Below are 25,457 nucleotides of genomic sequence, written 5' to 3'. Positions count from 1 at the left end.
GTTTGAATACCTCATTCTACCTTAAAATTAATAACTTAAATCAAGTCTTAATACGGTCACGGCTCAAGATTTTTTTGTCCATTTCAGCGTTCTTTTTACTCTTTTGACGTTGCGTTGACAGCTTTTACCTAAATTCGCGCGGAATATTTTTGTGAAATGGCTCTTAAATTACCTCTTCTTTGATACTTATTTTTGTTCATATTTATAAATGTGTCAGGTACACAGCTTTAAAGACGCTTCTTAAGACGGGTCTCAAGCGCTTGTTGTGCCCTACACAATCAACAGAAACATCTCAACATTCAACATTTTTGTACTACCCGTTCGCGCTAAGTTTTCCGGTCCGTGGAATGCGCGTCCCTTCTTCCAACCGCGATTAAACGCAGTTATTAATGTGTCTTATTTTACGCAAATACACAATTTTTATCAATAATAATAAATAAAAAATATTTTAAATATAGTTTGTTAAAGTTATAGACGTTTTTCTTCGAGTGACGTCATATCGCCAGCGGCAAACTTATCGCGAACGGATAGTAGGCAATTTTGTTGTTTGTTGAGATGTTTTTGTTGACTTTATTTATTGTCCAGTCTAAACTTTCAACATTTTTTTTAAATGCACCAATTTATTAACATTTCGGAATGTGTCTAATTATATTATTTTAAAACAGAATAAGATTTTCAACGTTTTATACATCACTTTATAATAATAAATGGTAACACTGACATGTAACACAAAGGAAAAAATCTAATTAATTAATGTGATTTTTTAAAATAATTTTACTATAAAATCAACCTCTTTTTTATGAGCTTTCAAACATGAATCTCTTAGATTTTCAGTCACTCAATTGACTAACAATTTTTTATTGCTTTTAGGGCTGATTTTTCAATCGTCGGATATCTCTTAAATGAAGAATATCCTTGTCATTTTGCGAAACTTATTCTTCAGTTAAAAGTTTACCGACGATTGAAAAGATAAGTCCTTAAAGAGATTTTACAGCAAATTGAAAACTAACGCCAAGTGCCAACTTACCAAATACTCCATAACATTTGTATAATAAATATTATTATTACAATTTCCTACCCCAATGTTCTTCATAACTTAGCCTTAGAGTCTAACCCTTCAAGCCCGTGTAGTAAGAACTGTGACACGAATCCGGCGAGTCTCTCTGGGTTTAGAAGATGCACGTCATGACCACCTTCCACTCTTCTGACCCTGTGGACAAGGAAATAAGGGTCATTTTACAAGGAATTAAAAACAAAATCAAAAATATTTATTCAGTTTAGATCACAAGTGGCACTTATGAACGTCAAATATAGCAAACAATAAAAAGAAAAGGTAGCCCTTATGGGGCACTTTACATGTCTCCTTATCTGTAAATTATTACTGTACTTATTTATTATGCTAGACACGTATTAATATGTTTATGAAGGCGCACAGAGAGACTAATATAAGAGAGAGAAAGCGGAGAGGGGAGAAAGAGAAGAGGAGAGAAAGGGAAGAGGGAAGAAATAGGAGAGGGGAGAAAGGGAACAGGGAAAAAATGGAGAGGGGAAGAAGTGGGGAGGGGAGAAAGGGAGAAAGAAATAGGAGAGGGGAGAAAGGGAAGAGGGAAGAAATGGAAANGAAAGGGGAAAGGGGAGAAAGTGGAGAGGGCAGAAAGGGGAGAGGGGAGAAAGGGGAGAGGGAAGTAAGTGGTGAGGGGAGAAAGGGAAGACGGGGAGGAATGGAGAAAGGGGAGAGGGAAGTAAGTGGAGAGGGGAGAAAGGGAAGACGGGGAAAAAGGGAAGACGGGGAGGAATGGAGAAAGTGGAGAGGGGAAAAGGGGATAGGGGAGAAAGGGGAGGGGTAGAAAGGGGAGGAAGAAAAGTAGAGAGACTCAAAGCGACACTCACCTATAGTTTTTTAGTGGAAACGCCTTCTCGTCCAGCTTGAACAGCGCCCGGTCGTATCTCCCGTTGTCTATGGACTGCTCCGCGATAATAGACAGCGTGGGGGTGGGGATGCTCGTGAACAGCGACTGGAGAGAGTCCGGGGAGAATGGGGGGCGCGTCACCAGCTTCAGGAGAGAGAGAGAGGATAGAGGTGCAAAAGGGAGAGGAATAGTAGAGTAAAGAGGGGAGAAGGGGGAGAAGAGTATAGAGGGGAGAAAGGGGAAAGAGGGAGAAAGGGAGAGGGCAGAAAGGGAGAGAAGAGAAAGGGGAGAAAGGAGATAGGGGAGAAACGGGAGAGGGGAGAAACGAGAGAGAGAACAGTGGTGAGAGAGGGAAAAGGGTAGAGAGGTGCAAGAGGGATAGAGAGGGAGAAGGGGGAGAAGAGAAGAGAGGGGAGAAAGGGAGAGAGGGGAGAAAGGGAGAGNCTACAGTTATAATTGGTCGCGTGTAGCCACTTCTGTGAAGTACTGTACAGATGAGTATCCGATGTTTTGATCTCCTGTACAGTCAGTCCATCAGGAATTGTTGCAAAATAACCCCTGATTACCTGTACATAAGAGGCTTGAGTTTACCCTGATGTGGTTGGCTGTATTTCGTGTTTGAAGGTTGAGATTGGGCACTCAACGAGAAAAATCTTGAGTGTTTTATTTATTACGTCATCAAAATTTGCTGGTTTTTGTGGTTTGGAAAAAATGTAAGCATTTTCTGATGATGAAACGATTGGCAAAAAATGTCTTTGTTGCGCCCGAAGATTGATTAATTAATTAAAAATACTAAAATAAAAAATTACTTAAATTGTTGGGAGGCATCATCATTATTATTATACAAAATTGCTTATTTATACGCCATCTCTTGATTTATAAACAGACAACCCGCACAAAAGACTTACTGTAATATCGCCTACGGAAAACATAAACCAATCGTCAGTCCGTCCTATTCCAATTTCATAACCCCCCAAAAGTAAGAGCGCCATCTTGAAAGCCCACTTTTCAGAATAAAAATGTCAACTACCCTCATCAATTGGCTCGTCCTAGGGCCAATATTTGTAAAACATAAGCCCTAACGCTGTCGGTTGACATGCAATCAAATAAAATACACCGTCCGACCTTGTGACATTACTCCAACCCTTTTATGGGGAGGGAATGGGGCATGAGAGGTAGCGGGAGAATAACTCGCAGTTTGACCCATTAAACTTTGGAGGACACCGTCAGGTTTTACTGGGTAGACCCTGCTCGTCTGACAGGGAGAGCCCCACTTAAAAAACTTAAATACTAGTCCGGGGGGTTAGTGGGAATACAATTTATTGTATTTTTTAACTAAAATTTTTAACTTTTAACTTATTAGATTGTACAAATGATTAACCGCCTCTCTGTTCTAGTGGTATGACCACAGTTTCAGAATCAGAGGCCCTGAATTCCTAGTGGGGGTAATATTTTGTACTTAATTTGGAAGTAGAGCTCATTTTATTTTCGGCTGGCTAACTACCACCTTCTTATCCGTTGGCATAACAACCATGATAGACAGTTCCTCTGTGATTGGAATTTTGAAAATAAGCTTGCTTTGGTCTGATCATCACGGGACTATTCCCACCTCTCTTTCCCACCACTGCAACTCCTGTGTAGCCAGGATCTACAGCTTGACCGCCAATAAAAACCCAACCAGTGAAGGTCAAGTTTGTCCTGTGGAAAGTTAAACTGGCATTGAACCCGCAACGAAATTAATCAGAAGAACATAGGAGGAGTTCAAAGTTAAGGTTCGACTTCCCTCCGTTGCAAGCGGATGACAGGTGACAAACAAAGGTTTAGTAACCTTTATGAAAAAGATATGCACCACAGACAATTAACATTAATTAAGGGGGGGGGGCTATCTTATGAGCTATTAGCTCCAATAATATTTTTCACAAAATCGCTTAAAAGCACGGAAAAACCTTGTCGCGACGTCCTGATCATCAGTTTCCATCAGGTGAGATGAGAGACACCTTGACCTGCAAGATTTCCCCGTAATGTGTAGAAATAAAATTAGAAATTCTAAATGCATCGCTTCTATGCTCTATTTTATTCATTTGTGGATACAAAACTCTCAGGAAACTTGTTCCAAATGCTCATAACTTACGCCAGCTCCCAAATAAATCGCGGCAATATATTTCTCCAAAATCTTTGGTGACCGCTCTCTGATCAATCCATCGAATTCTTTAGATTTAGATGTAGATTTGACGGGTCCAGTAATGGCCGTCAGATGGACTTAGCTTTGACCAAATCGCACCCTTCCTGGAATAAGTACGCAAGTGAAAAATGCCAACTTTTCAGGAGCGTAAAAAAACTGACCTAAAAATTTATTACCATTATTAAAAATATGTGTTATNCTTTGTTACTAACACTTTTATGGGCTATGCCTGAAATAAATACCTTTTATTTTATTTTTATTTTTATTTAAATCAATGACCGAAAATGGAATTAATGAAAGGCTGGGAGTTAATATTAATCAACTGTAATGTTCGAAAACAATGTTAATATTAGGTGTTAATGTATGAAATTGTCGTTTTGTATGGAGAATCTGAAAAATTTAATTTTTCCATACAATCACATTTGCGATTTTTCAGATAACCACATAATAAATTTTTTTGGCGGTGTTGCCTGCTCCATACATCAATTCTACGTAAATAAAAATGTGTTCCGTAAGAAAAACTAAAGAAATGATCGCAGAACCTAATAAAAATCAAAAAAATTAAATTAATCAAAAAAATCGCGATTTTTTTAAAAAAAAATCTGATTTTTTTGATTAAAATAAAAACATCGTGATTTTTATCCACCCTGCCAGCAGCAGTGGACGTTAGTTTTTGAGTGTAATTTAGTTTGTAGTGGAATTTAGTTTTTTTTAAACTTAGATATGGCAAATCGATGAAGCCTAGACTGTAAACTGTTTGTATACCTATTACAAATAAATAAATAAAAATCCCAGGTGTGGCAAGCGAATTTTCGGAAATTGTTAAATGCAGTTCTCTTTCCTTAAAAAAATAAGGGAATCTTTTCTTTGAATAAAATCTTCTATTTACAGTAGGTATTGTTAATTGTGAAAAAATCTAAAACTAAAATAACGGTATCGTTGTGGCCAATGAGCTGTTGTCATAGTGACATTGACGTAATGTCAATGTCACACTAGAATCAAACGTGAGTATAGAGGGACGCGCGGTGACGACTCCGCGCGCTTTTGTGCTAAGTGATGAATTGTATTTAAACTAAGGCAATATTATAGTGTGAAAGATTTTATTTATGAGAATAGATCTACCGGCCTCTAATAGTATTAAGAGTACTTTCTCTTCACGTGGCATTACAAAATGATAGCCTGTATAAGATTGATGCGTTCTTAAATTCTTAAATTAGTATTACCTAATCATATGCTTGCAGACCGGTTCTGATATTCTCTCCAGTGTGGCGGCAGCTAACTCATCGGTTAGGTCGCGTTTCTTCTTAAGTGTATCTATGGCCTGTAAGTAAATAAATAAAATTATACTATAAAAGACAAAAATTTTTGGCATGATTAACTGCCTAGCTCGCATCAACTTACGACTATAATTTGTATATTTTAAAGACTGTAAACCCTTGAAAAGGAGGCTGACAATAGTGACTGAGTTTCTTGCGCTGCTTCTTCTCAGCACTGGCCCATTTATTGTCCCGAAGCAGTGGTAGGGTTAATACTGGGAGGTGTAAAAGTGCTTTTTAAAAGACTATTTGCACAAATAAATGAGTTTTTTATAAGAAAACTAGCTTTGCCCGTTAATTATTTCCGTTTTTGCAACATTTTTCTTTACTGCTCCGCCCCTATTGGTTGTAGGGTGATGTTATTTTTTTTTATTATTTTCTATTGACGTTCATAAGTGCCACTTGTGGTCTAAACTGAATAAATATTTTTGATTTTGATTTTGATTTTATGTAGCCTAAAGCCTTCCTCGATAAATGGGCTATCCATCACAAAAAAAATATTTTAAATCGGACCAGTAGTTCCTGAGATTAGCGCGTTCAAACAAACTCTTCAACTTATAATTATATTATAGGACTAGCATTCCGCCCGCGGCTTCGCCCGCGTGGAATTTTGTCTGTCACAGAAAAACTTTATCGCGCGCGTCCCTGTTTCAAAAACCGGGATAAAAACTATCCTATGTTCTTTCCCGGGACTCAAACTATCTCTATGCCAAATTTCATCAAAATCGGTTGCGAGGTTTAAGCGGGAAAGCGTAACAGACAGACAGACAGACAGAGTTACTTTCGCATTTATAATATTAGTTGGGATAACGGGACTCTTCCCACCTCGCGTACCACCGCTGCAACTCCTGTGTAGCCAGGATCTACAGCTTGACCACCAATAACAACCAAACCAGTGAAGGTCAAGTTTGTCCATAGGATAGGTATTATTCGTGAATTATTTCTAGACCCAAAATTAAGCATCGTCCTATGGGTTTATAATGGTTTAATATCAACAAGGTAAAAACGAACCTCTTGATATGTGTAAATAGGTCCAGTCTCCTTCGGCGTGTTGAGTGTTTCATATTTCTCGTAAAACTTCGAAAAATAGAAGTGATACCTGAAAAATATTAATTATTTTCATTTGCATTTACTTATTAACAGGTACCAAAAAGTTATTCTCCCATAAGGTGAGTATAGTCTAGAGCATTGGTTCCCAAACTTATTTGAGACGCGCCTCCTTTGGACAATACAAAAAATTCCGCGCCCAGGGATCCTGTCAAGATTATTTATTGGTAAAGAATGGAGCTCCAGTCAAGATTATTATTGGTCGTATCGAGCAGTCTGGAATGCATTCTCTCAGCGCGGTCGCAGGTTTTTTATACTTAAGTACACAGATGGCCCGCGCCGCCCACTTTGGGAACCAATGGTCTGGGGCATTTCTATGTAATGTAACGTTTTTATGAAAAGTACAATTACACGTAAAATGTGTGACGTTTGGTTCGTGAAAGGGCGACACTGGCATTGACTCTAGAACATTTGAAAGAAAGAAAGAAACATTTCATAGAGCGGCAGGCAGGTAAGCATCAGTTTTTATACTAATTAAAAATAAGTACGTATTGACTGCAAATTTTGTTACCATTCGCTAAATTCATCAGCAGGCACTGTCAGTAGATTCGGCGTGGGGTCCAAATTGATCACTTTTGAGATCTTCCCTGGGTAGGACAGATTGTACAGCTTGCCTGAAATGAAGAATACAAATACAAATATACAAAATATTTTATTTCATTACAAAAGTACTTAAATAACATACAGGGAGTTTCCTTTTAAGCATACAGTTGCTTGTGTTAGGGAACACCGCTCTTGTGTTAACAATATTTAAGTATATCTATTCTAATCTCTATTGTACCGCGTGTCAGTGTGTGAGTGTGTGTGTGTGTGTGAATACTATGTATAAGGTTTGACTACGTTTTCGATATCGTCATAAGAAACAAACGTTTATAAAGGTATCATCTACTAAGTAACGGGAATATTCCCACCGCTGCAACTCCTGTGTAGCCAGGATGAACAGCTTGACCGCCAGAGTCCCATACAAGTTACTATGGGCGGGTAACATTTGACGTCTCAGCTATTTCCATACAAAGTTGAAACTTTTTTTTCCAGTCCGATTTTTTTAAAAGTTTTTTTTAACTAGTATTTATTTAAACATAATTTAATAACTTTTAAAATCGATGCTTCTACCCTATTATGTAACTTACCAATAATGGTGCCGAAAGAGTGTGCCATGTAGACGAACTTCTGCCATCGGAAGTGTTCGACGACGACAGCTACGGGGTACACCAAGTCGTAAGAGCTCAGCATGAGCCCTGGTGGGAACCAGTCTGACTTCCCATTGCCTGGGAACTCCATGGCTGAAATAGTCAATACATATTTAGGTCTAAAGCCCGGTCCGTGAGCACGTAGAATTTTGTCCAATGACCCCTAGCTACCCATCCTTATCGCTCGCGCGTAATAATATTGCTGTCGCGACTGTGCGACTGGCACCCGCAGTGAGTGTGCGAGCGCGATAGCAACATAATTACGCGGGAGCGATAAGGATGGGTAGCTAGGGGTCATTGGACAAAATTCTACGTGCTCACGGACCAGACTATAGTGCATTGGTTCCCAAAGTGAGGGGCGCGCCCCCCAGGGGAGGCGCAAAGACCTTTAAAGGGGGGCGGGGGGCTTTAAGTATAAAAAACCTGCAACCGCTGAGAGAATGCATTCCAGACTGCTCGATACGATCAATAAATTTTAATAATCTTGACTGGAGGAGGGGGGGCGTGGGATATTTTGTACGGTCGAAAGGGGGCGCGTCTAGGGTTGCCAGGCGTCCGTCTTTAGCCGGACATGTTTGGCTTTTTAGGGACTTGTCCGGCCAAATATTGTCTTGTCCGGCCTGTCCGGCTTTTGTTAGGCTTTTTATTTAGTTGCCGCGTCAGGCGAAAGTCGAGCCACAGAATCATATGAAGCACGCATTAGGATGTTGGTTAGCAACCGATGATGAGAGTACGAGAGTACTCACTCATGAGCTGACACTAATTGCACCGTCCCCGAGGTATGGGAGCAACACGGGAAGGTGACATTGACATCATCGAAAAACTAGCTACTGATCCTGAAAGTGCTTCACAAGCTCTATCAAATGGTCTCAATAATAATAATACAAAAGGCGTTAGGCGGTGATCCTCAGCACGGCACGCATTGTCCGGAGGTTCCTCAGCCTGTGACCCTGACCACCGGTAGCTTGGGCCCTGCTCCGCTGCCAGCGGATTAACTATTTTAAGTTTTTTTTTTATAATGTACTTTTTATTTTTTGATAATTTACATTGTAAAAAATTTTTAAAAATAAGAAAGAAAAGTACATAAAACTAATACATAAATATCTTTGGACATTTTAGACTGCGCCGCTAGCCCCAAACTAAGTTACAGAATTAACTGGATCTATCCGAAAATTCAATGTTTCCATGAAATTTTTTTGGTCTGTCACAAAAAAACTTTATCGCGCGCGTCCCTAATTCAAAAACAAGAATAAAAACTATCCTATGTCCTTTCCCGGGACTCAAATTATCGCTATACTAAAATTTCATCACGGTTTAGTGGTTTATACATGAAAGTATGACAGACAGTTACTTTTGCAATTAATATTAGTATCGAAACAACAATTTTGTTTTTTGTTTGTATTTATTATTTGCATAAGTGACGTTATAGCACCGTATGTGCGATATTGTATATAAATAACTAATTTATCCTTACCGATATAATAAAAGTTTTCGGGCAGCATCGCTACCAGAGGCCTGAAGGTGGCGGCGGAGTCCAAAGACCCGTGGCACAGTAGTACCGGGGGATTCAAGCAGTCTCCCCATGCTATGACTGAAAAAAGAAACAATACAAGCTTTTAGCACGCCGTGTGGTGACGGCAGAGTAGAATACATTGTCACCAACCCCAAATCTTCTTGCGGGTGTCGTAAGAGGCGACTACACATCAAACAGAGAATGGGCAGCAGCGTTCTCTGAAAAACATCAACCTTTTAACTGCGATCGCCGCCTGCCAAGCAAGCGTGGGGATTATGGCAAAACAACACTATAGTGGAGGCTCATAGTCCAGCAGTGGACTGTAAAGGGCTGTTGATGACGATTATGACAAGCTTTTAACAGGACTCCCCGCAGACTATGACTTTTAGTCGGCCGATAGTTGGGCCCGATTCTGATACCTATGTGCGCACTTTCATAAATGTCCATACTGATTAATAGCCCGACCCAACTATCGACCAACTAAAAATTGGTGGTCTGCGCCTAGGCTGTCGGCTGATAGTTGGGCCCAATTCTAATTTATATGAAGAATTGGCCGACACCAATGTGCACACTTTCATACATCTGTAGGCTGCGCCTAGGCTAAAACACCAGGCAGTCTCCCCATGCTATGACTAAAAAAAATTACATTCAACGTCAAAGATTTTATTCAGGACCATCGCCCTGAAGCATTGCAAGGGGGGTGGGGGTGCGATTATTGTCTTGGGCCAGGGCTCCCTTGGGTCAGGGGCCTGTGGCATTTTGTCAAAACCACTTTTGACTGATTTTTGCAGTCAAAAATGGTTTTGACCGTAACATACACACTTATTTTAAGGTGTTGGTTTAGTTTCGCATTCCCGAATATTCTGGAATCCCGGGATTCATACTTTAAAATATGCTTTTTAAGAAGTCACTTCCATAATTAATTTAAAGGTAAATACGTATCAGATTATCCGATCAATAGTTATGAGGCTCTTTTGGTTTTATTAATTTTAAAGCAGTACATTGTCTTAATGCGTAATCAATCATTCATTTCAAGCGTAACTGGCGTAACAGACAACAGAAAGATGTTATTGAATAAATTCAAATGAGTCTCATTTAAATTCCCTCTTGTCTTGTCATCAAACAACTTGACAACTTGACGAAAATTTCTTAAAATGAAATGAATTCCTAATAAGCTAAAAAAAAAATAAGCTAGAAGTTTTGATTACAACAGGCTGTCCTGAAATGGACGGAAATATTTAAAAGAGTAAATTGATTCAACCCAAAAAAAAACTTATGGAAATGTTTAGGCTCCATAAAAATACTGGAGTCATTAAAGACTCAAGAATGATAAAGAATTTATCAATTCAAACAAGTGTTCAGCGCCTATTTAACTTTTTTAAATAAGTTTCATAGTTTTAATACAATATTTAAAAAATAAGGAAAGTTTGACAGCCACAGTTCAACTGTAAAAATGTATTTGGAAAATTCAAGAAAACTGAGATGCTGTAAGCATGTGTGTTATCTTGGGACACCTTTTATAATTATTCATTAATATGACAGTTTTCTATTTTGTGTAAATGAAGATACTTTACAAAATTATCCTGTATACATAATTGTTAAAACTGCCCTTGTAAGGGCCCCTGAGTTATACAACAATAGGAGCCTAATTATACGAAATGATAATAATATAAAACTCTGAAAACAATAATTTACAAAAAATGGTGCTATAGTTGATATTTGGAGGTTTCATTTAAGAAAAAATATAAACCAAACTAAGCAATGCTGGCTCTTTCCTTGCACAAAGGCTTAGTATTGCTATCCAGCGAGGAAATGCAGCCAGCATCCTCACCTCTTTGCCTCGCGGACACACTTTTTGAGTAATAAATAAGTTTATATCTTTTTTTGTTTTGAAGTTTGGGTTAGTTTTAAAATTTTCTGTTCATTGCAAATAAAGATTAACGATGCACAGCTTGTACCAGACTATGGAAATAATTTACTTAAATACTTTTTTTTTGTAAATAAACAAATACATAATATTATAGAAAACACCGAGATGATTTCAAACAAAATTAAATATCTTCATGTACAAATAAAAATTTCTAATTTATGTAACCTAATGCTACTAGATAACTTTCATCAAGTAGATAAAAATGATTTGCGTAAATTTTTATCTGATGTCACTATTTAGTAGTACAAAAAAGGTACAAAGTGCAAAACAACTTTTATTAGGTTATGTTTATAAAACTGCTTTAAAATTAGATTTAACAAAAAGTGTGCGGATAAACATTTTGTTCTTTAATAAAAAATAATTGTTTCTATTAATTACTTACTGCAAATTCTGCCCCAAGGTGCTTCAATGTACCACTCATTTTCATTCAGAGGCATTATGATGTTTTCACTTAATATTCAAGGTCTAATTCAAAACAAAATCAAATAGATGTTTTTAGACTTATATACAAATTAATTTAGAATAAATTGTTATTCACACAACTCTCAGACAAATCCCCTGTCTCATCTGTGGACAAATCCAATTATGAAAACTGAAACGAAGTGAAATAAAGTTTGAAGTTTCTGTCAAAATAGTAAGGATGTACCAAATTGAGCTAAAGATAGCAAGTTAGCACATAGAGAAAAGTAATACATAGGAAAAGTTAGCAAGTGATACGATTGCAATTGATCGATAAATAGTAATGATTTTCGTAATCGATACAAATTTTCGATTAGAACCAACTAATTTATAATAAAATGGAAATACTCGTTATGTTTATTCAAATTCTAAGTTTAAATTAGTTATTTTTATGTAAGGATTTGAGTTTTGACTAGCTTTACTCAAAAAACTGAAACAAAAAAATGTAGGTATTACGATGAATCAGATGAATGCTGTTGTTGAGAAAAAAACTATATACAGGAAGCAATCGTCGAATTAAATGACTGTAATGTTTAAAAACATATTAATAAAATTCAAACACATAAAATAATAACAAGAATACAATAAATTAAAAATATCACATTTCACTGGTATCGGAATGCAAACAAATATTGGGCAATTAAATAATGTAATTTCATGAGAGATTTAATTAATGTTTGTTTTATTCAATTACAATAATCTTTATGAAGTGTGTTGGCCTTAAAAGTAGTTAATAAAGGTACCTAGCTCATAAGTTTTTTTTTTACACAGGCGTGAATGAGACTGAGAAATAATGCCTGAATGTCATACTTTGCTATTTATTTACAGACGCCTGCTACTAATTTTTACCTTAAACCTGTATAATTAACCTCACCAAGAAATAATTACTATGCACTGTGTAATACCCGTATGCCCATATAAAATATCGTCAACTTTATAAGTCATTATAATATTAGGTAAACTTATACCAAACAAAGTATTTTGGCTAAAACAAAAAAAACCTATTTGATTTACTGTTGTAAATACAATTGGGCTCTTCTTTATCATATTTTTACTAGTCTAATAGCTTTTGCCTACAACTTCGACTGGACCTGACTAGAGTGCTCCCTCAAAAACTCTTCAATCGGTGCTATCAATTCCTCAGGATGTGTCACATGATGATCATGTCCACCTATCAGTTCTAATCTTTTAAAAACACGAATTTTATTTTCCTTTGCTTCTAATAACTCGTCAGCGCCTTCTTTCCCCCTCTTAACACCGCGGGAACCGTGACTCATTGCTGTTATAAGGGTGGGGGGAGCGTTGTTAGTGAATAGGTGAATGTAGTAGTCGTTTGGAAAGTTTTGTGGCACGCAGTATTTAGACCTGGAGTCTGTTGTTAACCTGAAATAGAGATTAGAAGAATATATCATTTACTGCATCGAACTATAGGTACCGACGACTGCAGGACTTTTGTTGGAATCAAACTTAGTACAAATACACAAGCTATGGCAGTGTTTTAGGCACACCATGTATGATACTCTGATTTAGGTACTATCAAGATTAGAAAAGCCTTTAGTTAGGTAATAGGTATTATGTTACTGGACTAGCCCAAATTATTGCATCAAAGCAGTAGTAGGGTATAATTTCTGAAATGTTCTTCAAATAGATCAAATAATAATATCACAAAAGGACTCTGGCAAAAAATCGAATCCGGCCATCCTTTCCACTACTCTATCGGGCCGTCTCCGCCGATAGTATATTCTGTCTATATAATTACCTATATTTATCATCCCCGATCTGCACCAGGTTTCTAGAAAGAGCTACTTCGGCCTGCTCTTCATTGAACTGGCGGCCCTTCATCACGTTATCTAGGATTTTTCTCTTTGTGTACACTAAACCGGGCCCATTGTATCTGGAAAAATAAAAACCAATATAATTTTACTTATATAAATTATCATTAACCTGTTAGTCTGACGTCACAAGTCGAATAAGGTTGGTAGAGCCATTTTAAGTTTATTACAGAGTTGATCTATCTACAAATAGGCAGATATCATATATCATTATCATCATATCAGATAAGAAACATTTTTGCGGAGAATCAAAGTCTTCATAACTGACTACGTGTGGGTTAATGATAACAGATTTTTTAGTGGAATCAAAAATGAACGAAATGAGATTGTTATAATATTATTAGTAATAATAATTAACTGTACGACTTGTTTCTGCACAAAACTGTTAATGAAACACATCTTTACCTGAGCGTAGCTAGAATAGGCCACTTGCATTCCCGCGCGTTTAACTCTGTGTTTCTACGTTTAGTCGGACTCGGCGCGCGCTGACTGGCGATATTTTACGGATCGCGCGCAAATTGTGAAGTACCCACTTATAGTTATTTTATGAAATTGTTTTTTTATCTTTTAGTTTGTACGTATATCCAAAGCTATTGTTACAAAATATTGTATTTAATTATCTCACGTAAGTGAATTATAATTCTTGTGAGAAATAATAAAGATCTTAAACAAAAAAAAAAAATCAATTTTTCCTATTTATCCAGTACGCCTAGGATGCGCGCCGCGATAAGCTTTCATCGCGACATTTTTTTATCGATTTTACGCGATATCTCATACATTTATTGTTTAAAATCATCGATAAGATTTTATCACGGCTCACATCTTATCCCGGCAATAGGTGAATTGACCGAGAATACCTTTTGCCATTAACTTTGTCTTATGTGCCAATTTATACTGTATTAAATCCTACTCATATTTTAATGCGAAAGTTTGGATGTCTGGATGGATGTTTGTTACTCTTTCACGCAAAAAATACTAAACGGATTTTGATGAAACTTTACAGTACCTATTATTCTTTATAACCCAGAATAACTATAATTTATGACGATTTGTGACAAATTAAATTTTACGCGGGTGAAGCCGCGGGCAAAAGCTAGTAATAAATATAATCATGTTTTTATTTCATTTTCAAAATCAGGACTCGATTTCCATTTCATGCTATGCATACCTTTTATAATTCCCATAGTATCTGGCATAGTAGTGTTTGTAAAAGCGCACATGATCCGGCTGCTGTAGCCGCTGGAACGTGGGTCCTGGGTCCAGGAGGATGAACGCGTTTATACGACCTGGATTTGCTGCGTTGTAGAATAAACCTGAAAATAGCAGATTGAGGGTGAATTTTGGATTTTTGGGTAGATCTAGCTCGCATAACCGACTAGGGTTGTAGGTATAATAAGGGTACGGGTTGAATATAATACAGTTTTTTATAAAAACTAAAAAACATTTTCTGGTTAGTAAGGCATACAAATAAAATGATCAAGAAAGAAACTATTAAATATTTATTATTTTTTCTTTCTTTCAAATTATGCACTGTAAAAGAATTAATTCTAGTAAAATGAGTTAAACAGAATGCAAGTTTTTATTTCGAAAGGGTATTAGGGAGAATATTATGGTATGGTATAGTTGTGTAAGGCACCCATTTACTAACCATGTGGATCATTGTTATCTTTAAATAAATAAAATGAATTGAATAATACATTAATACAACATACCAATTTCACAGCCCATGGAGTGGCCTATGAAGACGAATTTCTTCCAGCCCATATGCTTTACCACTATGTCCACAGTGTGTACGTAGTGAAATCTTGCTCCCACCAGACCTGGAAGATAAATGATCAAGGTTAATACTCAATATTTTTATTGCTAATAGTACAAGATGTTACAGTTAGCTTTGTAGCTGCAAATATGCCCTCCTTTATTTTCCTTTCTCCCATCATCTTCATATTTTATTATTTTTGAAAGAATGAATATGTACTATGCTAAAGTATTATAAACTATCAGAGAGCTAGGAAAAAAAAGGTTCTAGTAATGTTTATAGGTACAAGCCACACTTAATTTGGAATCAGAGGGCCTAGTGTGAGTTTTCATCAAACGCGCTACACTAGTGAGCGCGTCAAAAAATGACATTAAATGTATGACGGATTGTACAGCGCCCCTGGCGGTAAACCTTCAAAAACTAAAATTTCCATACAATTAATGTAAACTCACACTCAACCCACTGATGGTGCTGTAGTACATCTCTTAAGATTTTTTATTTTTTATAATTTTATGATTGAGTATTAAAGTTGGTCATGCAATAAATTGAGATAGGTAGGTGGATAGATACTCAAAAGAGTATATACCTTTGGGGTAGGGATCTGATCTTCCATGTCCTGGCAGGTCAACTGCAACATAATAGTGGTCCGTTGGCAGGAGTCTCACGAGCGCGACAAATGTGGCCGCACTGTCTTGTCTGCCGTGCATTAGCAGCACTGGTGGGCTGGATGGGGAGCCCCATGTAGCCACTGCAATTCAGAAAAAATATTTATAATAATTATTTTATGTTACACTTTGGATGTGCGAGAAAATCTTATCGATGATTTTAGAGAAAAATGTATGGGCTTATGGTGCAAAATCTATAAAATACCTCAATAAAGCTTTATTGTAGCGCTCATCGTAGGCCTACAAAAAAGTTGTTTTTAAATAATGGCATAAAACTGCATAGAAACCTGTTATTTTCATTTATTACCAATTAAAATTGTTAAGTTTCAATTGTAAAAAGAAGAATGAACATTTATGTGACAGTATGGGGAACAAATTAAAACCAATTAAAACTAATAAACGCTTAGGCATAATAATTGTGGAAAAAATATAGATCAATGCAAAGGTACCGACAGTAAGTAAATAATAAAATGACGAAAAAATTAATACAACAACTGTTTCAGGCCAGTCAATCACTTTAATCAACACTGCAACAACACTATACAAGACTGTAATGAATTAATAAACATTACCTGAAACTTTCCCCCAAGGAGCAGGTATACTTAGATCGTTATAATCTATCTCCATTCTCACTAAAAACGTATTATTTATTTTAGAGCCGTCCAAGTCAAACTAAATTCAAAGTGGCATTATGAAGACAACTGCACTCTCTACAAGCAAAAAAGAATATTTACAGAAAGCAATATAAATATGTTTAAAAATTCACTAAAAGAGCAAAATTGGGATAAGATCATAGACGAAAATAAAAGTGTAGACTATAACTATAATTCATTCATAGCAGTAGTAAAAAATAACCTAAATAAACATATTCCATTGAAAAAAATTAAAATTAAAAATACTATAAAAAAAACTTGGCTTACTACAGGAATAAAAAAATCTTGCATCCATAAAAGAGCACTAGGCATACTTGTAAATGAAACAAATAGTGAAACCATTAAAAAATACTACAAATCATATACTAAAACATTAAAACGTTGTGTCAAAACATCTAAAAAGCTAATGTACATAAAACAAATGAAAAACTCTGACAACAAAATAAAAACCATGTGGAATATTATAAATAGTAAAACTGGAAAAAATAAACAGAAAAAATACAAAAACATGAAACTGGTAATTGATAATAAAAACATTGAATGTCCAAAAATGATCACAGAAACATTTAACAAATATTTTGTTACTGTTGGCCAAAATAATAACAATAAAATCAATATAGGGCAACCTGTAATTGACCCCCCTATAAATTCATTGTACCTAAACCCTGTAACACGCGAAGAAGTAATTAAAATTATAAACCATCTAAAAAACAAACATAGCTATGGTGTAGACGGGATTCCACCTAAACTAATAAAACAGTGTGCTGAAGAATTATCACAACCTCTTACCTATTTAATTAATCAAAGTTTTCGCGACGGAGAATTTCCCAACCTGTTAAAGATATCAATAGTCAAACCGGTTCATAAAAAAGACGACAAAAGCAACCCTAAAAATTATAGACCAATAGCAATCCTACCATCATTTTCAAAAGTAATTGAGAAGGCCATGTGTAATAGACTGTACACATTTTTAGAAAAGTTTAAAATTCTAGATGATTGCCAGAATGGATTCCGAAAAACTAGATCAACTACCTTGGCTGTATATAAATACATTCAAGCTGCCCTGCAACATCTAAATGATAAAAAATATGTCTTGGGCATATTATTAGATATGACCAAAGCATATGATAAAGTTTCACATAACATCCTATTGTCAAAATTATATGGTTCAGGTATACGAGGTACAGCTTTTAACTGGTTTAGATCATACTTGTCAAACAGAAAACAAATAGTCCAAATTGATTTCCACAACACTACAACTAACGAGATAGAAACAATAACATCCGAAGAGAGACACATGACCTGTTCCATTCCTCAAGGGAGTGTACTAGGCTGTGTCCTCTTTTTAATATACATTAACGATCTTCCAAAAATACTAAACAAAGAAATATCATTACCTATACTTTTTGCAGATGACGTATCAATCTTAATTAAGTGCGAACAAAACTCGAGCCCCGACATCCTTATAAGTAACACATTAGAAAATATTACACATTGGCTGGAACTACATAACTTAGAAATTAATCTTAAAAAAACAAAAGTAATACAATTCCGACCATATACAAAAGCCCCTTTAGACATCAATATAACACTTGGAAAAAATGTACAATTAGAATCAGTAGAAACTTTTAATTTACTAGGACTACACATAGACACAAACATTAACTGGAAAACGCACATAGATCAAATAAGAACCAAAATATCAAAATTTACATACGCCCTATTTGAAATAAAACACAGCACAAACACAGAAACAGCACTAACAGCGTATTACGCCTATGCATACTCCTGGCTTAAATATGGAATAATGCTATGGGGCAACAGCGTTAATGCCAATGACTTATTTCTATTGCAGAAAAAGTGTATAAGAATCATAGCCCAAATAGATAACACACAGAGTTGCAAACCTTATTTCATAAAATACAAAATAATGACCCTAACAGCAATATATATCCATGACCTATGCTCATTTGTTTATAGAAATACACATTTATTCAAAAAAATGCAAGACACACATAACGTTAATACTCGACACAAAGAAAAGCTATGCCTCCCATACTCCAGAATAAAAATGTTAAATACCAGCCCATATTACATGGCCATCAAGTTATTTAATAAACTACCACAAGAAATAAAAAATGAACAAAAGTACACAACATTCAATAAAAAGTTGAAACAATACTTAATAAATAAATGTTACTATAAATTAGATGAATATTTAAATAATAAATAAAATAATAATACAGGACTGATTTTGTGATAAAACTAATACACTAACGTAAACTGAATAACTTTTAATGGCGCTCTGGACTGTAAATAAATACTTAAAATATAATATTATACTTACCTACAAAATAAATAATTATATAGCATGCATGCAGCTCTCCAAAAAATTTGCAATACCTAAACTAGGTTACTAAGTTTTAAGCACTGTATTTAGTTATAAGACCTTATGTACCTACACTTAGTGAGCAAATAAATGAATATGAATATGAATATGAATATGAAGGTTTTAGACCAAAGTTCAAAACTAGTACGACATAATTTTTGCAAACTTTTACTTGTTGCACAGAATGACAGTGATGACAGCAGTTGACAGAACTCGCCTGTTCAGACGTCAAAACAAGCTAGTGATGTTCCAGGATATACATTACCTATTACGAGTTCTATTAATCGATTAGCATTTTATTGAATGATTTTAAAATTCACAAGATAGATAATATTTGTACCTTGTACTTCGCTTTAGGATATTTTAGGCGTTTTCTTCTATTTAGTTTTTATCTGTTTTGAGCGCATGAAGTGATAAAAAGTTTTATCAAGATGAAACACTTTTTAATCACACGCTTATTTATGGTCCAAGGTCCAATGTTCACTGTGCCAAATTCGATAACACACACACACACACACCAATATCTACTAGAAACAACAACAAAGTCCTTTTGCTGCATTGAAAACATTCTTCAAGGAATTATAACACGTATTCCTATTACATATGGCTAAAATATCGAATTGATGTCACAGTGTTTTTGTAAACAATGAAACTTACTGCACTGCGGTTCGCCAAATCGTAAGTTTTTAACAGAATAATTAATTAATTAATTTTAATTAGATGCTTACCACTTCGTTTTGATTAATTAGCTATTAATTAACTCGTTTATTAATGTTTATTATCTACAACGTCTAACCATAGCTAACCTTAAAATATACAATTTTGGCGCGAAACTTAAAAGTTGTTAAATAACGCACTGCGCTGCCGATGCCGCGCCGCTTCAATGTATATGTTGTGTTGTGCACGCGGATTTCTTTGATCGTATAAGATTATAAGTTTATAAAAATGACATTGTAGGGCCTATCTGTTTTTAGAAATTATTATATAGATAACTCGTTCATGAATTAACGATAATATCCATCCACAGGGTTACAAACTCGGCATTACAAGCAACGGAACAAAACATTGAAGTGAAGGTACCGTGGGGAAAATTGGGGGTTAGTCCCAACGGCCCCGGTGGATCTGCCCCGTCAACGGGGTGGATGGGAAAAAGTGTTTCAACGACCCCGGTAGTCATAGTCTTAGCTATACTCTATAGCTATGACTACCGGGGTCGTTGAAACACCTTTTCCCATCCACCCCGTTGACGGGGCAGATCCACCGGGGCCGTTGGGACTAACCCGGGTTAGTCCCAACGGCCCCGGTGGATCTGCCCCGTCAACGGGGTGGATGGGAAAAAGTGTTTCAACGACCCCGGTAGTCATAGTCTTAGCTATACTCTATAGCTATGACTACCGGGGTCGTTGAAACACCTTTTCCCATCCACCCCGTTGACGGGGCAGATCCACCGGGGCCGTTGGGACTAACCCAAAATTGGCAGGTAGGTTTAATTTATTTTACATGGATCTATGTCAGTGGACCCATGTGGGGTTCTTAGGAGGTCCCAACACTTTCCTACCTTAGCATAATAATTTGAAATAAAATTAATTATCTTCCATAGCTTAAAAATATCATTGCGACACCGCAACGTCTCTCTAAGGGGCACACTAATTTCATAATTTTTGACCCCCTCCCCCGTCCATGTAGGGTAGGAATATTAAATTCAGACCCCGTGCCCTTGTCACACAATGTCGCACTTCTCCGACCCCCTCCCACCGTGTCATACTTCTCCGACCCCCTCCCACCCCCTTGTCACACAATGTCACACTTCTCCGACCTCCTTCCACCCCCTTGTCACACAATGTCACACTTCTCCGACCCCCTCCCACCGTGTCATACTTCTCCGACCCCCTCCCACCCCCTTGTCACACTTCTCCGACCTCCTTCCACCCCCTTGTCACACAATGTAACANCCCCCTCCCCCTTGTCACACAATGTTACACTTCTCCGACCCCCTCCCCCTTGTCACACAATGTTCACACTTCTCCGACCCCCTCCCTTTTGTCACACAATGTCACACTTCTCCGACCCCCTCCCCCTTGTCACACAATGTCACACTTCTCCAACCCCTTCCCTCCTCCTTAACGTGTGACGTACTTTATGGATAACCCTTAAGTGGTACGTATATTTTATTTTAATTTTGCAGCCTTAACCTGGGGAAATCCATCCAACTCGCCAGTCCTTCTCTGCCACGGTCGGTTCGACACCTGCTCATCCTATAGACCCCTCGTGAGCCTACTGCCTGATAACTATTTCTATGTCAGCGTAGACATGCCTGGATATGGGTACTCGGATCCCTTTCCGAGGGGTGCTAAGATTAATGCAATGGACTTTGTACCTACTATAGCGAGGGTTAAGGAACATTTTCGATGGGACCAGTTCGCTTATATTGGGCACTCGCTCGGAGCATTATTTAGTAAGTACTTAAACATTTTTATGTTCGTGTGTGTTTTGATCCACGAAGACGCGCCCCACCATTCTTCCGCTAATGTTTGAGTGTTATCGGCACACGCGTAATTATCCCTGATACACGCACACTGCAATAATGCCGCTCGGATTTCTCGGATCAAACTCCCCGCACCCCGCGCGTCCTCGACCAAAAATTGGTGGGGCGCGTCTTCGTGGATGAAATTAACGATCTACTTATATCTCCCGTTTCCAGGCAAGTTTTATAACATAGCATACCCAGGTCATCTATCGCGTATAGTGGAGCTGGACCCGGCCCCAGCTTATTGGCCCACTCACGACTTCAGGACTTGGTACCATGAGGGCTACGGACCGTTCTACAGCGATGAGCATTACCAGAAATTAAATTCGGGGTACGAAAATGCACCGAAGTACACTTACGAGGAGGTTAGTCATAGGCCCAGAACAGACGGTGACACGCAACTGCAATGAAACTGCGACTTTTTGATGATTCTCATGAATGAAACTGAAACTGAAAGCTTCAAACTGGTCGCACTCAGTGCCGTAACTAGCCTTTTATGCGCCCGGTGCGAGCTTTCAAAACTGCGCCCTTGAAAAATGCTTGGTCTGGTCATTTCTGCGCCCCTCCAGGGTCTGCGCCCTGTGCCTGGGCACCGCTGGCACCGCCCTAGTTACGGCACTGGTCGCACTCTCAACGGACGCTATGGTAGAAACTTAGATGCAATTCAAAAGTAACTAGCAGTTGCAGTTTCGTTGCAGTTGCGTTTCACCGTCTGTTCTGGGGCCGTAGAGATATTTTGTTTTTTTTTTTAGTTTTTTTACTTTTTATTGTCACATTTTAGTTTTAGCCAGTTCAGCCAGTTGCAATCCACAGCTAGAGTAAGCCTCAAACCTCAGGAAATTCTCTAGCACACTCCTCGCCCTTTAGGTGCTATTGTATTAAGCATTTTTATGAAGCCTATTGTGGTATAGTCTTTAACCTACTGGAGTCCACTGGGCCCTTTTAAAAAAAAAGAAGGGGAAATGATAATAATGAAATTATATAACTTTTTTTAGAACAAACGGGAATCCTGCGATCCAAGCGTCTTCATGTGCCTAGTGGGAAAGAAGGGGCTAGGCCCCTAGGGGGACCTTGCATAAATATACAGTGTGTCCGGGCATGTAGTGATCAAACTTTAAGGGCGTAATCTATGGACAATTTTATCGGTGAAAATACTTTAAATTTGGGGCTTGACCCATTTCTCGCATATTTACAAGGATTTAAGTATTTAATTTTAAGTTTTCACCTCTTCCTTCAAAAATAAGTGATAGCGTGGGTAGTTTAACATTAATAAGCAAAAATTTTATATCATGCGATAGCCAATAAAATTATCTATTAGTAGAAGTAGAAAACAGATACAAGTTTCATACATTTTAAGGATGTAAGAATGGATTTAATTAGAAATAAACATGAATTTTTTCACATCTTTTTCAGTTATTTCCCAACACAAGAAAAACCAGGTCGTTAAGGTATGTTTTATTTGCATTTTATTATTAGTATTTGAGCTATTCTACAAAACGAATGTAAATTTATTAGTCTACGTCTATTAGTTTCGACGTAATTGTTGAACAAAGATACCCATTCCCAGCGGTTTCCATAGTAATCGGAATAGGTTGTGTGATTCTTTCAGGCAGTGCATTTTCGCATGTCGCGTGCCCTATGGAAACCGCTGGGAAGAGGTATCTTTGTTCAATAATTACGTCGAAACTAATAGACGTAGACTAATTAATTTACATTCGTTTTGTAGAATAGCTCAAATACTAATAATAAAATGCAAATAAAACATACCTTAACGACCTGGTTTTTCTTGTGTTGGGAAATAACTGAAAAAGATGTGAAAAAAATCATGTTTATTTCTAATTAAATCCATTCTTACACCCTTAAAATGTATGAAACTTGTATCTGTTTTCTACTTCTACTAATAGATAATTTTATTGGCTATCGCATGATATAAAATTTTTGCTTATTAATGTTAAACTACCCACGCTATCACTTGTTTTTAAAGGAAGAGGTGAAAACTTAAAATTAAAACCTTAAATCCTTGTAAATATGTGAGAAATGGGTCAAGCCCCAAATTTAAAGTATTTTCACCGATAAAATTGTCCATAGATTACGCCCTTAAAGTTTGATCACTACATGCCCGGACACACTGTATAATATAAATATACCGTCCGGGACCCGGGGCTCGTAGAAAGTTCTAGGGTTTCTTTTCAGGGGGGCCCCGGGACCATCCAGCCTTGAAGCAGGGCTATTAGGGACTTGGGCCGGGGCCCCCTCGGGTCGGGGGCCCGTGGAATATTGCCAGTCCTGCTACCCTATAGTTACGCCACTGGGGGGGACCATAACCTGTATGTAAATAAGGGTTGTAGAAATAATCTAGTTAAGAGGTTAACGAAGATGATAGAGTAACTGTAAGTGATTTTCTTTTTTTTTGTTTTTAGGTTAGAAAAAGGCTAATGAAAGCAAGGGGTTTGGACGAAAAGTCTGCAGACCACGTTCTTGAGAGATGCCTGGAACCGGCTGGCGATGGATTATTTAGGTAAGTAACTTCTGACTGCAGATTCACCCATAATCACTACCATAATCTTTTCTTAAAGGTTTTAAACCTTTGTTTGTCACCTATCATCCGCTTTGCAATGAAGGGAAGTCGAACTTTAATTTCGAACTCCTATGTTCTTCTGATTAATTTCGTTGCGGGTCCAATGACAGTTTAACTTTCCCCCGGGACAAACTTGACTTTCATTGGTTGGGTTTTTATGGGGTCAAGCTGTAGATCCTGGCTACACAGGAGTTGCAATGGTGGGAACGAGAGGTGGGAATAGTCCCGTTGCAGCTTCACCCGCATTAACTTCACTGTTACTTAGGTATTATACCTAGGGCTACGCTTGGAGTCATCTTCATCATTTGAGCCATAGGACGTCCACTGCTGAACATAGGCCTCCCCCAATGATTTCCACAAAAGCCGGTTGGTAGCGGCCTGCATCCAGCACCTTCACCAGATCGTCGGTCAACCTTGTGGGTGGACGTCCCACGCTGCGCGTTTTCCGGTACATACATGGCCTCCACTCCAGAACCTTGCTGCCCCATCGGCTGTCAGTTCTGCGTACTTGTGCTCTGCCCACTTCAGCTTGCTAATGTGTCGGGGTATGTCAGTGACATTTAGTTCGTTTAGGATCTCCTATAATTTCAATTTGATTCCAGGTTGACCCACGACCAGTGTTTGAAACTGAATACGCTTCTGCCCTTCCCAAAAGGCGCATACATAGATCTCTACACGGCCTCTAAGACCCCAATCTTGGCTATTCTCTCCCCAGAATACATGAAGATATACAAGAACTATCCTATGGTTACAGACGACAATGCGTGGCCTAATAGGAACTACAGGCATGTAATTTTGAATGTAGGCCACGATGTTCACTTGCACAGCCCCGAAGAATGCGCAATGTTGATCACTGAATTTTTGAAGAAGTAATTTTAAAAAATCCGAATATTTGCATTACCTTGAACTGTGGACGTTAACGACACGTTATTCTTACACACAGTATTAAATAAATGTTATAACAATGTCTTTTAATCTTTATTTTTCCCATCTATGTATGTAGTAGGTACTTATTATTATTCTGTGGTATTACTAACCTACTAAAGCCTGGTCCGTGAGCACGTAGAATCCCGTCCAATGACCCCAAGCTGCCCAGTATGTTGCTGTCGCGCTCGCACACTCACTGCGGGCGCGCGTCGCATAGTCGCGACAGCAATATAATTACGCGCGAGCGATAAGGATGGGTTGCTTGGGGTCATTGGACGGGATTCTACGTGCTCACGGACCAGGCTTTATACCTACTTACTATATTAACTAATTTATAAAGCTGAAGAGTTTGTTTGTTTAAACGCGTTAACTGTTTTTCTGTTGGATAGCTCATTTATCGAGGAAGGCTTAAGCCCGTTTTCACCATCAATCCCTAATTTTTAAGTGACCCCTATAGTAACACATAACAGGACTTTTTTCATAGGGGTCACTTAAACATTAGGGATTGATGGTGAAAACGGGC

At 37.5% G+C, this 25,457-nt stretch overlaps 3 protein-coding genes across 3 annotated transcripts; 1 reads left to right on the top strand and 2 right to left on the bottom strand.

Moving 5' to 3' along the window:
• Positions 1 to 463: 463 nt before the first annotated feature.
• LOC114353028 (serine hydrolase-like protein) lies at positions 464 to 11,699 on the bottom strand. The gene is made up of 9 exons (XM_028304837.1): positions 11,531 to 11,699; positions 9,180 to 9,296; positions 7,646 to 7,798; positions 7,027 to 7,129; positions 6,420 to 6,507; positions 5,316 to 5,413; positions 4,042 to 4,099; positions 1,891 to 2,054; positions 464 to 1,210 (listed from the first exon to the last, which is right to left on the bottom strand). Exons 1-9 carry the CDS (start codon positions 11,583 to 11,585, stop codon positions 1,090 to 1,092), a joined length of 957 nt encoding a protein of 318 aa, XP_028160638.1. The 5' UTR covers positions 11,586 to 11,699; the 3' UTR covers positions 464 to 1,089.
• Positions 11,700 to 12,303: 604 nt separating this feature from the next.
• LOC114353009 (serine hydrolase-like protein) lies at positions 12,304 to 16,511 on the bottom strand. Its single transcript, XM_028304800.1, has 6 exons — positions 16,433 to 16,511; positions 15,782 to 15,943; positions 15,152 to 15,259; positions 14,608 to 14,752; positions 13,367 to 13,501; positions 12,304 to 12,990 (listed from the first exon to the last, which is right to left on the bottom strand). The coding sequence occupies exons 1-6, from the start codon at positions 16,485 to 16,487 to the stop codon at positions 12,681 to 12,683; spliced, it is 915 nt and encodes a 304-aa protein (XP_028160601.1). The 5' UTR covers positions 16,488 to 16,511; the 3' UTR covers positions 12,304 to 12,680.
• Positions 16,512 to 19,316: 2,805 nt separating this feature from the next.
• LOC114353007 (serine hydrolase-like protein) lies at positions 19,317 to 24,976 on the top strand. The gene is made up of 6 exons (XM_028304798.1): positions 19,317 to 19,580; positions 19,930 to 19,996; positions 21,084 to 21,357; positions 21,604 to 21,794; positions 23,850 to 23,947; positions 24,610 to 24,976. The coding sequence occupies exons 1-6, from the start codon at positions 19,549 to 19,551 to the stop codon at positions 24,878 to 24,880; spliced, it is 933 nt and encodes a 310-aa protein (XP_028160599.1). The 5' UTR covers positions 19,317 to 19,548; the 3' UTR covers positions 24,881 to 24,976.
• Positions 24,977 to 25,457: the final 481 nt, after the last annotated feature.

Source organism: Ostrinia furnacalis, unplaced genomic scaffold (genome assembly GCF_004193835.3).
Source record: "Ostrinia furnacalis isolate ACB-3 unplaced genomic scaffold, ASM419383v2 OfSCF1534, whole genome shotgun sequence".
In the NCBI taxonomy this organism is placed as follows: Eukaryota; Metazoa; Arthropoda; class Insecta; order Lepidoptera; family Crambidae; genus Ostrinia; species Ostrinia furnacalis.
Note: the sequence above shows the minus strand (reverse complement) of the source record. Positions and strands in the feature narration are given on the sequence as shown.

Excerpts from the sequence above, each read along its gene's own strand:
- LOC114353028 (XM_028304837.1), bottom strand. The coding sequence starts at position 11,585 with ATGCCTCTGAATGAAAATGAGTGGTACATTGAAGCACCTTGGGGCAGA. Across the intron at positions 9,297-11,530 it reads ACCTTGGGGCAGAATTTGCA|TCATAGCATGGGGAGACTGC; the intron begins GTAAGTAATTAA and ends TTCTTTTTTCAG. Across the intron at positions 7,799-9,179 it reads CGAAAACTTTTATTATATCG|CCATGGAGTTCCCAGGCAAT; the intron begins GTAAGGATAAAT and ends TGACTATTTCAG.
- LOC114353009 (XM_028304800.1), bottom strand. The coding sequence starts at position 16,487 with ATGGAGATAGATTATAACGATCTAAGTATACCTGCTCCTTGGGGGAAA. Across the intron at positions 15,944-16,432 it reads TCCTTGGGGGAAAGTTTCAG|TGGCTACATGGGGCTCCCCA; the intron begins GTAATGTTTATT and ends TCTGAATTGCAG. Across the intron at positions 14,753-15,151 it reads CTCCATGGGCTGTGAAATTG|GTTTATTCTACAACGCAGCA; the intron begins GTATGTTGTATT and ends TGCTATTTTCAG.
- LOC114353007 (XM_028304798.1), top strand. The coding sequence starts at position 19,549 with ATGAAACTTACTGCACTGCGGTTCGCCAAATC. Across the intron at positions 19,581-19,929 it reads GCACTGCGGTTCGCCAAATC|GGTTACAAACTCGGCATTAC; the intron begins GTAAGTTTTTAA and ends ATCCATCCACAG. Across the intron at positions 21,795-23,849 it reads CGAAGTACACTTACGAGGAG|GTTAGAAAAAGGCTAATGAA; the intron begins GTTAGTCATAGG and ends TTTTGTTTTTAG.